Below are 19,359 nucleotides of genomic sequence, written 5' to 3'. Positions count from 1 at the left end.
GTGGGCAGGGCCTAGGCCGGCTCGGGGGGGCGCGTCCGTCGGGGTGCGTGGGCGTGCCCGGGCGGTGCGAGGGATGTTCGGCGGCGGCGGCGGCAGTGGCGGGGGCCGCCCGGGCTCGCCATGGTTTGAGGCGCGGTCTGAGGCGCCGCGATGAACGGGACGGTCCCCTCGCTTTTCGACCCCAAGGAGCGGGTGCTGAAGCTGGGCGAGACTTTCGAGAAGCAGCCGCGCTGCGCCTTCCACACCGTCCGCTGTGAGCGCGGGGCCGGGGCAGCCCCCAGGGCGCGCCGCGCCGCGGGGCGGGGAGGCTGGCTGGGCAGGTGCCGCGGCCCGGCTCGCAGGCCCGGGAGCCGCGGGCGGGTCGGAGCGGCCCGGGCGGGCAGCGGTGCGAGGGCGGGCGCGGTGCGGCCGGCGGCCGGGCGCTGGAGGCGGAGAAGGGCGGCGTGGCAGAGCCGCCGCGGGGCCGGCGTGCGTCGTGGCCGGGCGCGGGCCCCCCCGCCTGGGCGGACGCCGAAGCGCTGCCCGTGTGCGGTAGGCAGGTCGCACCGGCAGCCCGCTGGGCGCTGAAACACCGGCCGGCTGCACCGGCGGGGCCCGGGGAGCCGAGGCGGGTTGGTCGGCCTCGTCCCGGGGTGGCGGGGCGCGCCGGGGGGCCGAGCCCCCGTGGCTGGGGCGCTGCGAGCCGTGCTCCGGCCGCTGCCCAGCGCCGCTTGCCGACGGGGTGCGCGGCCGCTGCGTCCCGGCGCTGCCCGCGCTAGGCACGAACGTCCCTCTGTACATCCCCTGCGCCCCCAGCAGCGTCTCGGTGCGGTTCTGCTGAAAACCGAGCCGGGCTCAGCCTCCGGGTTTGTGCTCTCGTGCTTAGTTTTTAGAAGTACCATTCAGCAATCAAAGGTTACAGGCAGTATTAATCACAAAGTGAGTGCACCCTCCCTGAGTACATAATTACTATCTAGAGAGGTGTGTGCTCAAAGATTCTGAGGGTAGCTAGGAAACAAATGCTCTCAGGATTATAGTTCTGGTAATTTAGGACTGCTGCTTCTGGTTTTGATGTCTCATTATTTATAGACCGATCCCCAAGATTCGCTCTCACGTAGGTTCTCTGGAGAATGGCCCATATGCTTTCGCGCAGTGCAGCGGGATGGGTAAAGTGCCTTCCGTGAGCAAATGGCACGGCACTTGGTAGGGATTGTCTGCAACTGTGGGAGGGAGCAAGCAAAAGCTATAAATGGAATTAAACAAATGCTGTAACTTGAAATTTACCCTAATTTTAAAGAGGACTAAAAACCACGTCTAGTTACCTCCTACCCTTATGATTTCTTGCCGACTCCTGCAATTTGATGATTTATTCTGAAATCTGTTTGGAAATCTCTCTTCCTTTCCAACAAATGAGACTTAGAAACTGGCGTGTTCAATCAGTTCTGTCAAGTGCCCATCCAAAAATATCCTCCAACACCTGAATTTTTTGTTAACGAATGAGTAAAGGGGAAGACATCTGCTGGTTAAAAGTTAAGATCAGAAATCTGTTTATGGACACCGGAATAAGTATCTTAATTTTCTGAAGTATTAACAATGCAGTGGCCATATATTAAAGCAAACATTCTCTAATTCGGTGAGAAACTTTGGAACTATTGTACACTTATCCCTGTAAGACTATGTGTGGGATTTTTCCCGTAAACGAGGTTAGCAGGGGCTGTTACCTGAGTCTTAGTGCAAAGCCTTCTGCTGCGTGCATAGTCCTGCCCACCAGCTCTTGAAGCTCGGTTTTCTTGCCTGGTCGGTGTGCAGGCTGGAGCCACGGTTCCCAGCTGTGGTCTGTGCTGCCTGGCCTGTGGCCTGTGGGCAGTTATTGAACTGGGAAGCTCCCCAGCCATAACAGAGTGCTGTGCCTGTGACCAGCAGGTTGTGAGGCAGGGGAGTGTGCCAGCTAGTGGGTCCCCTTTACGTGCCTGGTCCCTCCATGCCTCTCTTCGGCTGCAACAGGGTGTCTCTCCACAGCATGTGAGGCAGGGCACCGGACATCCCCGGGGTGTCAGGCTGGCCATGTGCCTGCGTTTGCTGGAACCATGGGTTCAAGCCCTCTACCACGTGCCTTGCAGAGCGTTTTGATGCTGTCCTATCTCCCTAGATCTGTGCCAGCAGGCCTTTCAGCCCTGTAGCCCTTCCTCATTCATTTGTGGTGGAAATAATATTTCATAGATGATGGTATGTTACGTGGCTGCAGTGCTAATGCCTGAACACATGCTCATTTTCAATGTCTCAGATTTTTGAAAGGGACCAGAAATTGATACCTTCTTTTGTTTAAAACTTCTTCTAATTAATACTTCAGGTGTTGAAAAAGAAAGAGGAAATTAATATTTAATTGGGAAGTAATTTCACTTTTGACAAAAATAAATATACTGAAACTCAAGCTTTGGTCAGTTTCTGATTTGCATGTTATAGTAAAATCAGAAATGGATACGGAAATGGATACTGAGGACTGACGTTCTCTGCATTTTTAGTCACTTGTCTACATCGCCCATGTTTGGGATCAACATTTTCAAGAACTATTTGTTGATTTGTCTGAAAGTAGTTAGGTGAGGATTTGTCTTTTGAAATGTAACACAACTTGTTCAGCCTTTTTATTCATTAAAACCTAAGAGCGTTTTCTGATGTTAACCAAAACATTTTAAAGTTTATACTGATTCTTGAGAAAACCATCGTCTTTTAATTCTACGGACTTATGGAATAATCTGCTCATGGGAATACCAAGTGTTACACTAGCAAAAAAGGCTTTAACTTAATAGTCTCCAACTGCAATTAAAAGGTGTCTACATTTATAAGATTCCTGAAAAGCCTCTAAATAATCCAGTTTGATTTTATATTTAGATGACTTTAAGCCTGCGTCCATTGATATGTCCTGTGAAGGAGACCTTGAAGTTGGCAAAGGTGAACAGGTGACAATAACACTGCCTAATATTGAGGTGAGTGAAGTGGCTGAAGAGTGTTTGGCCTAAGGAAATTACTTATTTTGTTGTCACACTTGTATACTGGTTACAGAAGGATATGAAGTTACAGTACTTTTTCAGAGCTGCTTGTGATTTTTAGAGTAGAAAAACAATTGCTCTAAGCACATAAAATTACAAAAGACCTAAAGGTTAAACAGCTGCTCTATAACTTTAAGTGTATTCACCACATTGGAAATATGCTGTAGGATGATCCAGGAGTGTTGCGTACACAGAAAAGCTTCGTGTGTGTGTTGGCAGTGCAAATTTCCCCTTGGTATTTACTGCTCTAGTGCAGTTCTAAAGCAGGAAAGACTGGAAAGGGAAAATTTACTACCTGCCACACTTTACTGCTCTACTGATATGGTAACTGAAACCCCTTTTGGTAAAAGGAGTCCTACAGTGAGCAGGCTCTCATTGGGAAATAAGCTTAATAATTTTCAAACTAAGCTAAGCTGGGTGAAATCCTGTTGCACTCAGACACCAGCTGCTTTTGGTCATGGTTACTGTGAATCTAACTTGAATTAACTGATAACTTTTAGAGGCTAGAGATGATCACTTGTAGAGAAGTTGTCATCACTGTGTTGTTGCTGTTTCTAGGGAAGGGGGGGGAAAAAGACTACAGGAGTAACACTGGACTTCTAATTTAATAGGGCTCAACTCCACCAGTGACTGTGTTCAAGGGCTCAAAGAAACCTTACCTAAAAGAATGTATCTTAATTATCAACCATGACACTGGAGAATGTCGCCTGGAGAAACTTAGTAGCAACATCACTGTGAAAAAAACCAGGTGGGTGATTTACAGGAGAAACAAGTGTGCTTTACTCATTGTGAAAATCAATTTGTTAAGGCGTCTAAATTGAGATCCGTAACTACCCATTACTATTTTTGGTGAAACATAATTTTTAGAAAGTACTTGGCCTTGTTCGCTAGGGTGAAAAGCCTGCTTTCTCAGCACACTGACTTCACAGCTTTCGAGTCTTGACTGGTGGAAGAAATGGGAATTTTGGTGTGTGGGTTTTTTTGGTGTTTTTTTTTTAAGTAAAACCTGTCATGTGGTTGAAAGAAATGGTAACTATTTTCTGATGAGTTCAGATGGGGAAAAAAATATCTGTTTGGAAGGTAGCTTGCCTACTGTCTTCTGACTCCTCAATGAGAAAAGTAAAAAAATAAATTTTGTGACATGTTTCAGCAATATTAATGGCTTGTTTTTCTCATAACAAATTTTGAATTTTTTTTTTTCTACTGCTGATTCCATGTAAGTAATTTCCAGTGGGATTCTTATGAAGTGATCCTGGGCAGCCAGGTATTAAAACAAATCAACTGGCAAAGGGTTATAAAGTTATTAGCACTGTATTAAAAAACAAATTTTCATATATCGATATATAATTATATGCCAATATAATAACATACCTAGAAATTTAATTATGCTATTTAGAAAGGCATGATAAATAATTCTATAAATTAAGGTGTTAACTCCCCTGTATTCTTGCCTTTTTCCTTGCATCTTGTCTTCTATTAATTCAAAGTCTTTTGCCTTTACACACAGAGCTGAAGGAAGCAGTAAAGTCCAGTCTCGCTTAGAGCAGCAACAGCAACAAATGCGAAATGCAAGTAAGATTCTAAACAACGTTAAAAATTCTCCACCAAAAGAAAAGATGTTTCCATCTTCTCCTATGGACGATATTGAACGAGGTAAGCTCTGCTGGCACATAAATTTCAGAAACTTTGCTCTTAACTAGCAATTAGTTTTGAGAGCCAAGAGTTTTTGTTTGTGTATGGGGTTTTTTTGTTTGTTTTTGTTTTTAATTTGAGATTCACACTAGAAGCTAATTATGTAAGCACTTTACCCTGATATGAAGGTGAACACTCTGGCTCAAGTGGTAATAAAGCAGTATTTCAAACTTGCTAGGGTAAAAAAATCAGATGGACCGTCAGGTTTTATAATGCCAAGGATCTTGCTGCTCTCTCTTCGGTTCTGTCTTCTGCTGCTATTTTAATCGAGTGTATAGCTGGTTGTATTGTGGCACTGGAACCGAGTCCCTTCCATTTTGTCACTGCTTCTCATTCTTTCCCTGCACTCAGCAAACGTATAGGTTACAGTGATTTACAACTCGGAATACATTTTAAATTACTGCATAAGACCTTGTGAAAGATGAGGTTCCAATGAAAAAGATGGCTCAAAACCTGCATAAATCAATCCTTGAACAGTGCTATGTGCTGTATTCTTGAGGGACTCTGGTTTGATGAAACACTCATATTTCACTTAATAGGAGGCCTTATTTCCTTTTGGAGGACAAGGAAGATGGCAGGTGGTAATTACTTGCTACAGAAATGCTGACAGGTGGCAGTTTCATTGACTGGAATTGACATCTGCCTCCCAAGATGTTCTGAATTCCTTTAAACAGAATTTTTTTTTTTTCAGATGTGTCATTATGAAGGTGGTTTGTGGTTTTTTTTTTTCCATTTTGGTCTTAAACTCTGAGCAGAAATCTATACTACAGAACAGGGTTAGGATACATATAAGGTTTCAAAGAGGAAGGAGTACTTGAGTGAGTAGAATAAAATTGTGCTTTTTCTTAGTGGTCAGTTGTTTTGGGGGGAGTGGCGTGTCAAACATGTTGCAGGCCACCAAAGTGGCTGCCAACATGTATTCAAACTCTTGTGTCATGCCAGTCCAATTTTGAGTACTATTAAAGAATGCAGAATAATTGACAAATAGGGATTGTAGGGACCTTTTAAAGTCATCTAATCCATCTTTCTGTCCTAAAGTCAGATTTCTGATGTAATTTTTAAACCTGTTTTTAAAGCCTTCCAGTGACAGATCCTGTGTTCTCTCTGGCAATCTGTTCCAGGGCTTTGCTTTCCTCACTGTTCAGGTTCTTCCTAATAAATAATCTGACAGCAAGCCCGTTACTACTTTCATATTGATCATGCAAGTATAGACCAGATTATTCTGCTGCTTTTTAGCGTCCTTCATGTACTCGGAAGCTGCTATGTTTTTCCCATTTTTCATGTGAAATGATGCCAGCTGATTCAGCCTTTCCTTAGAAGTTAAGTTTTCTAGATCCCTGATTCATTGTCACAATCCTTTAACTGTCTTATGAGTCCAAAAACTTCCTGAAATATAGTGCCTAAATAGATTTACTATTTTCAGGTAAGGTTTTATCAGTGCTGAGTTGAACAAGAAGGCTGTCTTACAGGCACTATTAATCTTTATGCACAAAGACCAAATATTATCATGTCCCAGTGTAATGCTTGTCATTTCCACAACAGCATGGTGTGGTAGAACTGTGTGTAGTGATCCACTGTAAGTCAAAGACTATTCAGATATGTTGCCTACTTAATCATTCTTCATCCCGTGGCTGTGTAACTGACTATTCCTGTCACTACCTTGAACTTGCTACTAACTTTGTTTTCTTGGGTGGGGGGAGATCACTGTACCTTTGTCCTCTAGTATGCATACAACCCTTCTTTCACTGTTTGAAAATACTTAATTTGAATTCTGTCAGATAAATTCTGTCAAAATTCAAGGCAGAAGTCTTATTCCTTAGTTTTTGGTATTAGCCTTCCACTAAAAATTTTTCTTATTAGACATTGGTGAGAGCATGGAGGAAGTAGAATTAAATGCGTAGGACTTGAGCGGTATCTTTCTGTTAGTTTACAGCTCCAGATGTGTGGTAGATCAGTTGTTTCTTCGGCCTTTCTTCTCTTTAATTTTGAAATGTTTTCTCGATTGTTCTGCTAGCTACATCCTAATTTTTGCCTTAGCTTTTCTGTATTCTTTTTTGTCCTTACGCTGTTTTCTTATACATGTCCTTGGATGTATATGGAGCATATTTCCATTTATTCCCCTCCTTGCCTTTTCTTTCTTTATGTTTGAGTCAGCCAGTATGGACTTGCATTGTGCTTTCTGTTCTTCCTTTGCATTGGGTTAGTTTGTCCTTGTAGCCGTTGCTGCACTATTCCAGGTGCCATTTTTCCTGAACACAGTTTTCCTTTAGACTGGCCTTTGATAAGGCTTACTGGCCTAAGTAATTTTTCTTTAGAGTGGGCTTTGATAACTCGGAATTGGAAGGCTTCATACAAGTTTGTGTTGAAGCTTATTCTTTTGTTGTCCCTTCTCTTGATTAAGCTCTGAGCTGTCTTGCATCACAGTGACTTTCATCCTCAACCTCTTCTTCTGTATTGGGTAAATTTGAAGTAAGATGAACTACTCTGCTTTTTATATGTGGTACATCAAAGCTCGTCCTGAAGTATTCCAAGTGCTTCTAAGACCATCTTAACAAATGGCTGGGTAGTTACAATCTCGTTTAACGATGAACTTGTGTACTCTGGGTAACTCCTCAAGTAGCTGTATAAAATCTCCATCCGTCTGTTTCAGACTTCTTGCATCAGTAGATGCTTTTTACAATTATTATGTGTGCTCTTTCTGCAAAACTTAATCTCTTCTGTTGTACTTCGGCTAGTATATATCACGATTGCACACTGTGTAGATGTTGTATTTAGTCACACTCTCCTAAATATTATTGTAGCCAGGTGAGTTATTTCATCAAAAATGCAAGTTGGTTGAGTCAATTTGATCTGTTAATTTCCAGTATTTATTGTCTAGCTCATGTTGTTCTAGTCTTTTTAAAGAGATCTATAAAGAGAACAATAATTTGGTGAAATCTTCCCAGTAGTAAACTGGATGGTTCCTTTGCATATTCTTCATGCTTAACTTGGTTTTGAGCAAAATGTCACATAGTCCAAACAACTGTATTGATGGTAACGCTGAACTGCTGGGAGGCGTCTTGGCTGCAGCTGCAGACATCTTACAACTAACTTATCTCTGTGATTGCAACTGCAGATTTTAGTCAGTGAAAAGCATCTTTGGGGGGCTAAGGCAAATACAGATGATTTGTTAGTTGCAGAAATTAAAGACTATGTGAGATGCGCTGCCCTGTGGAATGTGGGGTTAGCATTTGGGTTTGCAGTCACGCTTATTCTAACACTTGGCTTGAAAGGGAGAAAGTGCCCAGGCTATAAGAGAAGAAAACCACATGACAGGCTGGATGTTTGCTTGTGCCCTTTTGTTTGTCTGGAGAGTTGGTGGCTTTGGTTTGGGTTTTTTAGTTGCTATAATGCGTGTACCAGATTTCAGTTGTTGATTTTTCTTTTTTATGTTTCCCCCCGCTCCCCCCTTACATTTCAATTACGATGAATGTTAACTGAGAAACAAATCATGTTGTTTGCAGAGCTAAAAGCAGAAGCCAGTATCATGGACCAGCTGAGTAGCTCTGACAGTTCATCTGACTCTAAAAGTTCTTCGTCCTCTTCATCAAGTAGTGAAAATAGTTCTAGTGATTCTGAAGATGAGGAAACGAAGCCCTCTCTTCCTATGTCAATGCCGTATTTGCAGCCGCAGCCTACTGTGTCTGCCATACCACAACAGGCTGTCCCTGACAAAGATGCCAGTCATAACAGATCCCAAGAGAGCAGTGGTCATATGATGAATACACTACGTAAGTACAAAAGCTGTTCTTTTCTTAGTGCACAATTCCAGACATCAAGATTCTGAAAGGAAACCATATTGTTTTTAAGTATGTCTCTGTTATAATTAAAACTGTGGGAAGTGATGCTAGGGTTTGATTGTTCAGCAGCGGTCTGAATTAGACACTGGGCTTAGAAGGTTCTTGGTCCCCAGAGGTATTAAATTAAAGCTGATGCAGTTGAAAATATTTCCTAAGGTCTTCTGGCTTCTTCCCAGTTATATACATTGGGACTGGAGAACAGCAATTTTATATTGAAAATACTTGAACTACCAGGGCACTCCCAAAACATATGCTTATAATTTCTTGGGCAGAGCTATGGGAAAGATACTACTCACAATACTCTGAATTACAGAAGAGGTGGAGCATTCTTAGCTACTTCAGCTACTATTATTCATGGCACTGCTCCACTGGACAGCATGGCAAAACTGTCCTTTGCACATAAGGAAGGAGGCGATTTGCATTCAGGTGATACTATCTTATCCTACCCATTCAGGCAAGTAAAAATGTAAATGGGAGAGTAGCTGTGGTGTTGTCCAAGAAGTGGTTGCTGCACCACCTGGAACTGAGTGCTCAGTGTATTCAAAAAAGGAGAGTTTGGACAGAAAAAAAATCCCACTAGGTAGAGAACCTTAACTTTGCCACCTAAAAAGCAGGAGTATTCAGAAATAGAAGTGAATATTCAGCTATGGTGACTCTTCAGAAATGATGATGTTTTTAATTAGATGCTTAGCTGCGGGCTCTTGGTTTGAAGAGATTCCCATCAACCCTGGTTTGCAGCCTGAGATCTTCCAGGTTTATCATTTATATGTAAACTTGTTACGCTGAAATTTTAGACTCTGGCAGATCTACTCTTATTTCAATACTTAATGGATAACATGAACAGGTTTGGATGTGTTTTGGGTTTTTTTTGTAGCTAGTATTTAAATACTCAATTAAATATCTGTGCTGGTTATTTATATATGGCATTAACAGATAAGATCAGACTGAAAAGTCCTGTGACTGTGTGCAGGACTAAATGCTGCTTTCATTTTACTGTCATGGTAGAGAACAATGTCTTCATGTTTATAATCTGCGTATCTTTAGAGTGTGCCACTTATTTCAGTCCTTGTTCACAAATGGGATTTCCCGTTCTTCATGCTTTAAATAAAACTGTTACGAAAACAAGGTTAAGCTCTATCCCCAGTGACAGAATCCCAGCTGGCAAAGCTTCCACTAAGAAATATGCTTACAAGTAGAGGTCGCCAAGTCCACCAGTTCAAACAGTCAGAGTGCAAAAACGCTGCTTAAGACATGACAACATCAAAACTGTTACAGAGAAGGTTGGTGGCTTGATGGTGCTCAAGAGCCATGTTGACAGGTAGAACCTCTATAGGTAGCATCAAGCCTTGGGCTTCACTATCTGAGCTTGCCTAGATCTTTAACTTAACCCCATTTACTGCTGTTATGGTTAGAGATCTATTTACTGCTTAAAACAATTCTGTCTGCCACTTCCAGTGTGGTTAACACTTAAAATACACTTCAACTAGTCAAAGATTAAAACAGTTACTTTCAAGTAGAATGCATTTCTCTAGCTCCCTTGCTGAGTGAATTTGGCCGGAGAGTGAAACCTGGAGAAACTAAATGGATAGCACATGGTTCTAGCTTGAATGGCAAGAGTTCTCAGTCGGGGTCCTGTACAGTCATTTCTTCCATCTCAAAAAATGTTTTACAAAAACAAAATATTGAATCAACAAATGTTAGCACAAGCTGTTGGCTTGTCTAATCCTGTTTTTGAGGTTTAACTGCTCATGTGTGTGACTAGTTTTGTGCACCTCTGTAGAATCGGGGCCATAGTGGGTAATTAGTGAAGTTTTCCTTTGGCTTGCTGTGTGCAGGCAGAAGGCTGGGGGAAAGCTTAGAGAGCAGACTTTCATCTTGCATGTAGAAATCGTACAGCTGAGGCTTTGGAAATTGGAAAACGCAGGAGGTGGTGTCTAGAGCATGGCAACCAAATACTTCTGTCAGATATACATAGTCTACCTCTTCAGGAATCTGGGGCTCAGGACTTCCCCTCACTCCAAGAATACTGCTTCTTCCCCTTTCTACTTTCGGAAGATGATTGTATAGATTCACAACTTGCCTTATAAGAAAGTTTGTAAATGGTGGCGCTAACGAATCTGTTCTTTATAGATACTTGATCATGTGTTGCTTTAAACAGAAAGTAGACATAAGCAAGTGTTACACTGGTTTTTCTTTGGAAAATTACTTTAACGTAGGTTGGCTATTCTGGGGCCTTGTGTTATGTGTGTGGTATTCAGGACAACTTCTTTTGATACGTAGTGCTAGTACAAGCAGCTAGTCATGAAATAATTTTCCCTTGTATTAGTTTGGTGTTGGTGTGACCACCAAGATCTGCGAAACACGGGTCGCTCCTATGAGTTTCCCTGTCCCCTATAACTCACAAGAATTCAGTTGAACGGAATAGTCAATGTAAAAGTTTAGGAAATGTTGAAATTTGCAATGCAATCTATTTCCCTACTTACTATTGCAATTGGCACTGTGAAAAACCAAATTCAACAGTTTTCCCCACTTTATTGCTGCCTCGTAAGTACAACAGAGTCTAGAAGTTTGATCAGAGTCTTAGTTTAAATGAACTTTCCGTTCTTGCACCAAACCCATCTGAAAACTACTAACTCCAGTCTGTGTTATTTTGCCATATCTCTGAAGGTGGTTTTGGAGATAGGGCTATAAAAATGGGGCAGAAACTTTTCCCTGAAGTAAATCCTAATGCATTATTTCTGACTCTGGAACTTGGAGTTCTTGCTTTTCCCATCTGCTGGTTTTCACAAGCACTGGTATTTTTGGCTGGTGTTACAGGGTTTGTGTAATTTCTATTAACTTTGTTGAAATAGTTATCCTGCAGTCTTCAAAAGTTTTTTGGAAGGTTATCTTCTTGTTCATACTCCCAGTCCTCTCCTAAAGCAGGTAGTGCATAACAGGGCTGGGATTTCTAAGAATTCACTTTAAGTTTTCCTTTGAGTGATAAATGTATGATTTTAATCTACTAATACCATTCTCTGTCTTGAAATATTATTTCTTAGGATAATATAGTGTCCTGAATAATTATTGACAAATTTTGTTCTTTCAAAATTGCTTTTTAATTTATATTAAAATAACACAGCTGTACATGCTGTCTCTATATAAAGGATTGGAAAAGATTTGGCTACAGTAGTACTCTAAAGATTGCTGGAAACAGCCATCTTCACTATTCTTGTCTTATATAAAGTGTTTTCTGTTTTGCTGCAGAAAATCATGTACCGCTTTCTAAGCTTTAGTGATGACATAGTGGAAAACAAAGGAAGGCTAGATGCAGCCATGTTAAAGACTTCAGTGTTCTGGCAGAAATTATATGCCTGATAACAAAAGATCCAATCTGTGTGTCTTGTTGGGTTTACCCTCTTGAGGTTACTTTTTACCCATCTGCAAAAGTGATTTGTGAATGGTGCTGCAGCTGAGGAAAGGGCATGTGAAAATAGTGTGCCTACTCAGTGTCAGTGGTTGGTTGGTTTGTTTGGGTTTTTTTGTTTTGCTTTTTAGGCCATTTCTGCATAACCCGAGATACATTCTTTTTTTTAAATGGCGGTTTGGCAAGGGAGGTGTGAATAAAAGCATACTAGTTGGAACAAATTCTTAATGTGCGGGAAATTGCTGGATACGATGTAGATTCTGTATAGTGTGCTACTGTATTTTTTGTTAGTTATCTGTCATCCTGGAAAGATTCCCTCCCTCCCACCCCCTAAGCTTATGGACATCCATTGCAAGTACAACACAGTCTTTTTTCTTACTTCCCCATTTTGAAACATATATAGCCACCAAATTAAAGAGCTGTGTAAAATTTCTTTTGATGTTTTGTTTGTTCACTTGTTCCAAAACCTGTTTGAAATAGTAGGTCACTGATACATCTTTAAATGGCACATCAAAGAGCTGCTCTTCTTGATTGAGACACCACTTTGTTTTCAAGCACAGCTGAGTAGCATTCAGATGCGTTAAAAAAACCAACAACTTGTTTTTCAGAAAACTGCATTCACCAGCAGTTTTCCCACTTACGAAGCATGAAAATGTGGGTGGCAAAGATAGCTAGGTGTTGTCTTCTGTGATCTGGTGATATTAAATAAATGCACTGTGGCTAATAAGCTAATGGCTTCCTTGCCAAGATTTTAAAATTGTAGGAAAGTGATCTTCCTAAGGTTGTGTCACTGGGGAATTTGGTTCTACACCTATTTATTTTCTTATCACAGAATAGTTTGGGTTCAAAAAGACCTTTTAAAGATTATAGAGTCCAACCCTGCAGACCTGTTTGGTATTAGTTTTTGTAAGCCTTTAATTGGGAGAGGGAATATCTTGAAAGAAAAGTATTTCGTTGAAAATGACTAACACGATGACTCTTTCTTCTAGGAAATGACTTGCAGCTGAGCGAATCTGGAAGCGATAGTGATGACTGAACAGTTTTTTGGCCTTAAATGTATCACCTTTTTTGCTAAATATGTCTTAGCATCTGTTTTGCACTAAGATTAGATTACCAGAGACTGGAATGAATGTCCTCGATTTTGATAATAGACATCCTAATTTTCTACTGACACATCATGTCTATAATACAGCGGCATTGATATCCTGTCAGTGCTATGGTTATGTGTTTATCTTTCAAATTACTGTATTTACAGTAAAATTGTATGTGATCTGATTTTGATTATGTTTGCCTCAGCCACCTGTTTTACTTGAAACTGATTTGTAACAGCTAGTTACTTTATATAAATAGTTATGGAATGGAGAAATTTCTGATATTTATGGAGGCAAGTTTCCTTCCTATCGTTTAAATGCTGAATGCTGATCTCACAACTTTTACTTGGAGGGAGTGAAAGGGAGAACAACTAAATGAGGTCTGCTGTGTCAGCTACACTTTTTGTTCAGTTCACAGTTCATACCTTTAAGGAAACTGCTGAATAATGTGGTCCACTAGTGCAGTTACAGTTTACAATTGTTCAACACATTGCTGAATTCTTAATTTCATTGTATTGTAGGACTTTATATTTCTGAGCCTCAAGATTCCTAAGGGAACTTGTCTATTCTCTGCCTTTTTTTATGTAACTTGAATAGGCTGGTCTTTTTACAACCTTTTTGTATCTAAATTTAGATAACTGCAGAGACAGCAATGAATTTCCTTTCATTTAATTCTGTAACGGAAATCAGAAAACTTCTTTGTAGGAGTATAAAAGTAATTTAATAAAGCAATATTTATCATTTTCATGTGTATGATTCTTTTTTAACTGGTTAAGGGTTCCACTTTCTATCTATCTACCCAGTGAAAGGGTCATGCAAAGAAGTAGGAAGCAATGAAACTGTAGCTCATAAGTCTCACTGATGGGGTGGGGAGCCCATAAGTGTTTGCCTGCATTGAGGCAAGCCCTAATAAGAGCTTGCCAAAAGTTTATGGTGGTGCTAGTGTACTGATGTTTGTTTGTTACAGACTATATCCAAATGCCATTGCATTAGCGATATTGCGTTAGACAAGAAAAGGTCTTATTTTTTTTCCTCATTTGAAATTATATTTCAAGACCTGAAGAACTGCAGGTAGGAGTCCAGAATTCATCCTGTAGTTTACTACTGAAGAGTTTTGTAACCAGCAGTAGCAACTGTGTGTAGGATGAATTTCAATGAGAGAAATCTGTTCAGTCTTGCACAGAAGTCTCCTGTGCTATATTGTAGGGACTGAGTCTCAGCTCTGTATCTAAACTGGGAGGACTGAATCCTATATGTAACCCTGAATGTGTAGATGTGAAAAAATGCACGCTAAGTAAATCATAGAATTATTTAGGTTGGAAAAAACCTTTAAGATCAAGTTCAACTGTTAACCAAACACTGTCAAGTCCACCACTAAACCATAATGTATACAGCAGATGGTACTAGACTAGCTTATTCTCAGCTGTGCTGCAAGTATCAGCCTATGCTTAACCTCTACACAGACTGAGGCCGAAACCATGTCTACTCCTCACAAAGGAACCTTTGTTGGTACCACCAGGCAGAAATGTGGTATTGGAAATGCTGCTTTCTGATGCTTCCACACCTTGTGCTCTGTGCCCCGAACTACGGCACTGGCCCATGCTCTGCACCAGGTAACAGCTTGCTAGTCTTTCAGCTTCCTGAAGTTGGTATCATAAAAAGCAAAACATTTTCTTGTTTATACTCAAAGGGAGAAGCTCAAGTTAATAACTATGGGAGAACAGGTCTTTGAGAAGAAAAGGATTAATGAGAAACCTTGAGGAAGGATGCTAGGTAATAACCTCCATAAGATACTTGAAACTGTCTCAAGTGAAAGGGCACAGAGTTCTCTGATGGATCATCGCTGTGGTGTGGGAACTCTTGCAGAGTACTTGGTTCTTGGCACCTGCTGCTAACAAAGTCTGCCAGGGCACTGTGAGGAGCTCAGATATTGCAGGTAATCTTAGGACTAAGGAGCTCTGTGTGTGAAATAGAAAGGGGCCCATGATAAGGGGTGTGTTCTGAGCTGAAATGCCCTCTTTTTGCCTTCCCTCTGTCCCCAGTGGTTTATCTGCATTAAAACCTGCCTTTAGGCCAGTGCTGAATTCTAATTTTAGCCAGAATGCTGCTGGTTTTTCTGTGTATTCAGGGTGTATGGGAGTGAGCAGATGTGTGGAAGCGCTGATCAGGCCAGGGTCTAAATCATGAAGAGTGTGTTTACTCATGGATTATAATCACTTTTTCGACAGTAACTGCTGAGTACGGTCTACCTGTATTTGTATATAATTTCACTCACGTGTATACAGGTGCTTTTATGTAGCTCTGGGAGTAAAGCAGATTTCCCAGTTCCTGAGTCTCAGGACTGTAACTAAGCCTATTCTATCTTTAGGATTTGATCTTTGGGTTGAAAGCTTTCTAAGATGGGAAGAGTCTCCGCTAAGCTTTTGTACAGCATGTAGTACAGAGTGATTAGTGGCCAGTCAGGCACTACCCGGTATAAATAAGTATGTGATATAGATGGATATATTCTGTCAAATGCACAGCTGTAATAATTCAGGAAAGGCTTCTTTAAATATCAAGACAGGGTATTAAGTGTTCTTATACAGATAATGGAACAGTGGAGAGGAACAGTGTTCTTATACAGGTAATGGGGAAAAGATAATAAACATTAAATGTGCGAAGGAAAAAAGCTCTGTATGCCATACCCAGCCCAAATATATGTGATCTGACTCCTCTGTGTGTCAAACACAGGTAAGTGAGCTACAGAGCTTGCTTGGGCCTGTCATCATACAGAGGGGATTGGGTTGGATGTAATTTGGGACTTGCTGAGGGTACTTCCTCCCCAAAGGCTTGGTTTGTGGGTCCTGAGCGATGCTGGGCCCCTGTTCCTACTGCAGGCTGTTCTCAAATGGAGTGAGAAGGTGGTTGCATTGAGATTTAGAAGCCTAAATAAGGGAGTTATTCTAGCAATAGGAAACCAAATTAGGTTGTCTTTTTGATCTTTTTGATCTTGGAGTTGTTGGGGTTTTTTTGGATCCTGATTGGAAAATTATTTTCTTCTCCTTGAAAAACAGTTTTATTCCTGTGATGTGAACTTAACTAGAAATGAATAAAATCAGCAACTGCTCAAAGTTCCTATGACCACTGTTCCTATGACCTCTGAGTGCCTCTTTCAAAATAATCTTCTGAAATGTATCTGCTTCTATCTTGTTGCTTTCAGCTATTTTGACTTTACATCTAGAAATCTAAAGCGTGTGTGTGTGTATCTCTAAGCAGTAGATACATTTGAAGACTTATTTTATTGTGACATTATAATTAAGCTATTGTATATAGTTTGGATTTGAGGAACATCTGCATATCACTTACATCAATAAATCAAATATATCTTCCAAAACCAGCAAAAAAAATTTTTTGTCTTCCGACTACTGCAGTGCTAAGGACCACTGCAGCCACAGCTCACCTTCACAGAGCCCTTCTCTCTGCATGGCACCTGGTATGTGCACAATTTGTTGAGTAACTATCTCTTCACGGTTGCAGTATTCAACCCCTGTTAAGTCCTGAGAAGGTGATTATGTACACTTACCAGTTGTAACTACCTTGCCTGGCAGCTTCCAATTTTTGTAAGATCTCTGTCATATTCTTGTTTTCCATGAACCCTGCCTTGGGGCAGGTGAAGAGGCTGAGGTGATCTCTTCAGGGCAGCCCTGGCATTGCTGTATTCCATGACTAACACTGGGACCACCATTTACTTGGGGTTTTCTGTCTATCTGTAATTCTCTCTTTGAGATCGTTGCCCCTAATGCTGTAACGGGCCTTTAGGAAGTTGTAGTTTATAAGTATCAAACTTGATATACTGTCCATGTGTTTTGTAGTTGTTTGGTAAGTACTTATTTCCTGTATGATGGCTGAAAATTATTTTGATGCCTAGGCATGAACTACTGAAAACAGCTGCTCACCAAAGTCATGACATCAGCATAAGCTGGAGCACAGCCCATTGTGAAGTTTATTGTCAAGGAACCTGATATGATCAGTTTTACTTGCATAAGCTTTGTTTTTTATTTTGGAGGAAGGCAGGCAATAACCATTTTTCAGATTGAAGGACTTTAGTAAGTCACTTCTGTGCTAACAGACGGTGAATCATCTTGAGAGCAGATCAACAGTATTTCTAAGAAGAATTGTTTGTTGAGTCTTTCTTGACTGGCTTCTGGGGAACCAAATATGAACATATCATCTCAGATAATAGTTTGCCTTGGTCCTCAAGATTTTGGCCCACAACATTTGTACCATTGCTGGCCAACACTTTTTATTTTCTTCAGCATTTCTACAGAAAGGTTTCTGACAACAGCCAAGCAGACTGTTGAGTCCTTCTTAAACAGAAGACATGAGGATGCCTAGGCGGGATGGAAACTAAGAAGTCCAGAGGAAGAAAAAGAAGGTGACTTGGCTTATGATGGTTCCTAGGCTGGAAGCTTGCAGTACATGTGAATTCTTCCTCTCGCTACTTTTTGAGGTCATTCAGCTAACCACATAAGGTGCTGAGGACAGTCTAAGTAGGTATGGAGTTCAGAGCAGCTTTTTGAGGAGATGTAAAAAGAATGAGGAAAAGAGAAGTTTCTAATAAGGTGTTGGCATTTTGTTAAAATATATATTCCTGCTGCTTTGGGGGAGGTAGGGGAAATGTGAAAAGAAGGTGAAGATGTACTGAAATGAGAAAAAAGGTGTGAAATGATAATTTCTTTCACAATTTAGACCTAAAACTTGATAGAAGTAGTCATCCACATCCAAGGGGAGGATTGAAAGACCTATGTGTCTCAGCTATTACTCTGCTCGTTCAATGAAACTGTGTGACAGCTTCTTCTGGCTGTTGACTGGTTAGCAGTTATGTCCCAAGTGATCTTGGTCCCCTGTGTTAAGAATAATTAATGATGGCCTGGGTATTTGCAGGCGGCAGCTCCTTGCTTACCAGCTATACACACAGGAGTGGGCTGAATTAGTGGAAAGCTCTAAAGAATCTGTTACTGTGGCTTTTATTTCACTGCTTGCAGATTTTCAGGTTGGAGAAACGCTCCTGAAGTGCAGAGTCAGAGCTCAGAGTTTGTCTCAGCAGGAAGAACTATTCAGCTCCTAAGCACAGATACCAACTTCATGCTGTATCTGCTGTAGTGAAGGGTCTGGCCTGCTGGGAACAGTGAGGGCTTGGGCTCTAGTTGTTTCTGTGGTTTTCTGAATCCATAGAAGAAATGAGTGTGTTCTCAGATTTTCCTTCTCTGAACAGCAAATCCCTCTGCTGTGGTGAGGAAGGAATGGAGGTTAGAGGCAAAGATGAAGGAGCCTTTCATTCAACAGAGAAGGCTTTGTTGATGTACAACACATACCTGGTGAGTTAGCCACTGAGACCTCTCTTGACTCGCTTTGAACAGGGGCCCTTGTTACAGAACCTGTTCTCCATCTCTCATCTCCCATATGCTGTCTTTTCTGTGCAGCTTGGTTTGTCTCCTGAAAATTCATACCTGGCTTGTTCTCATAAGTGTGCTTACGCATGACAGAGGATTATTTGCTCCCTCTATGAGATGAGGCCTTCTTCATGCTGTTATTTAAAGAAAAGTGGAGTGTCTTAAAAAGGTAATTAAAGAAGACCCAACAACCCAAACTGTTCTTTAATATCTTTAGTTTCACTTCCACATGCTGTGTATCTTGTTTTACCAGTTTCAATGCTCTTGCAAAACAGTTGCACGACGACTTCCTCTTAGCAACCAGCAGAATTAAACTTGAGCTCACCTAATTGGCTGTACCTTTTCTAAGATCCTCAATGTATTGAGTTTCCAATAAAATCTGCAACCTCCCCTTTTCCCCACACCTTTTCATTGCCACAACTTTTGGAATAAATACTTGCGGATGTCCTCATATACAGCTCCCATAGAGACATGGGAGCTGGTTTCAGCCTGAAATACAAACTCATCTCTTCACCTTAACCAATTTCCTTTTTACACCTGACTCTCTGCACACTGACAATTTATGAAATGATCTTGGCTTTTACCAGAGTTTTGATGCAAGTGTTTATGGTAATATTAAAAAATATCCCACTATGAAGTGTTCCTAAAAGCTAAGGCTGCTTTAAAGACCGATGTCCAATTGAGATTTCCCCTTCAAATAAGAACAGGTTTTGTGCCAGGTTTGGGTTTTGCTGGAATAATGAGGGCACAACCGAGGCAGCACAGGGTAATGGGCCCCTCAGAGCATCAAGGTCAGACAAACTGTTTAGGAATTAGCCGTCCTTCAGCAGCTCTTCTGGAAAGGTTGCATGCTTTACAGTCCTCTCCCACCAG

General features: G+C 41.2%; 1 protein-coding gene across 1 annotated transcript; it reads left to right on the top strand.

The window, feature by feature from the left end:
- Positions 1 to 69: 69 nt before the first annotated feature.
- EAF2 (ELL associated factor 2) lies at positions 70 to 13,794 on the top strand. The gene is made up of 6 exons (XM_037396828.1): positions 70 to 253; positions 2,869 to 2,963; positions 3,638 to 3,774; positions 4,534 to 4,679; positions 8,222 to 8,488; positions 12,953 to 13,794. The coding sequence occupies exons 1-6, from the start codon at positions 151 to 153 to the stop codon at positions 12,997 to 12,999; spliced, it is 795 nt and encodes a 264-aa protein (XP_037252725.1). The 5' UTR covers positions 70 to 150; the 3' UTR covers positions 13,000 to 13,794.
- Positions 13,795 to 19,359: the final 5,565 nt, after the last annotated feature.

The sequence above is a fragment of the Falco rusticolus genome, chromosome 8, assembly GCF_015220075.1.
Source record: "Falco rusticolus isolate bFalRus1 chromosome 8, bFalRus1.pri, whole genome shotgun sequence".
NCBI lineage: Eukaryota > Metazoa > Chordata > Aves > Falconiformes > Falconidae > Falco > Falco rusticolus.
Note: the sequence above shows the minus strand (reverse complement) of the source record. Positions and strands in the feature narration are given on the sequence as shown.

Bases quoted from the DNA above. Each gene is read 5' to 3' on its own strand.
- EAF2 (XM_037396828.1), top strand. From the start codon at position 151: ATGAACGGGACGGTCCCCTCGCTTTTCGACCCCAAGGAGCGGGTGCTG. The intron at 2,964-3,637 runs GTGAGTGAAGTG...CTAATTTAATAG, and splicing joins TAACACTGCCTAATATTGAG to GGCTCAACTCCACCAGTGAC. The intron at 8,489-12,952 runs GTAAGTACAAAA...TCTTTCTTCTAG, and splicing joins TCATATGATGAATACACTAC to GAAATGACTTGCAGCTGAGC.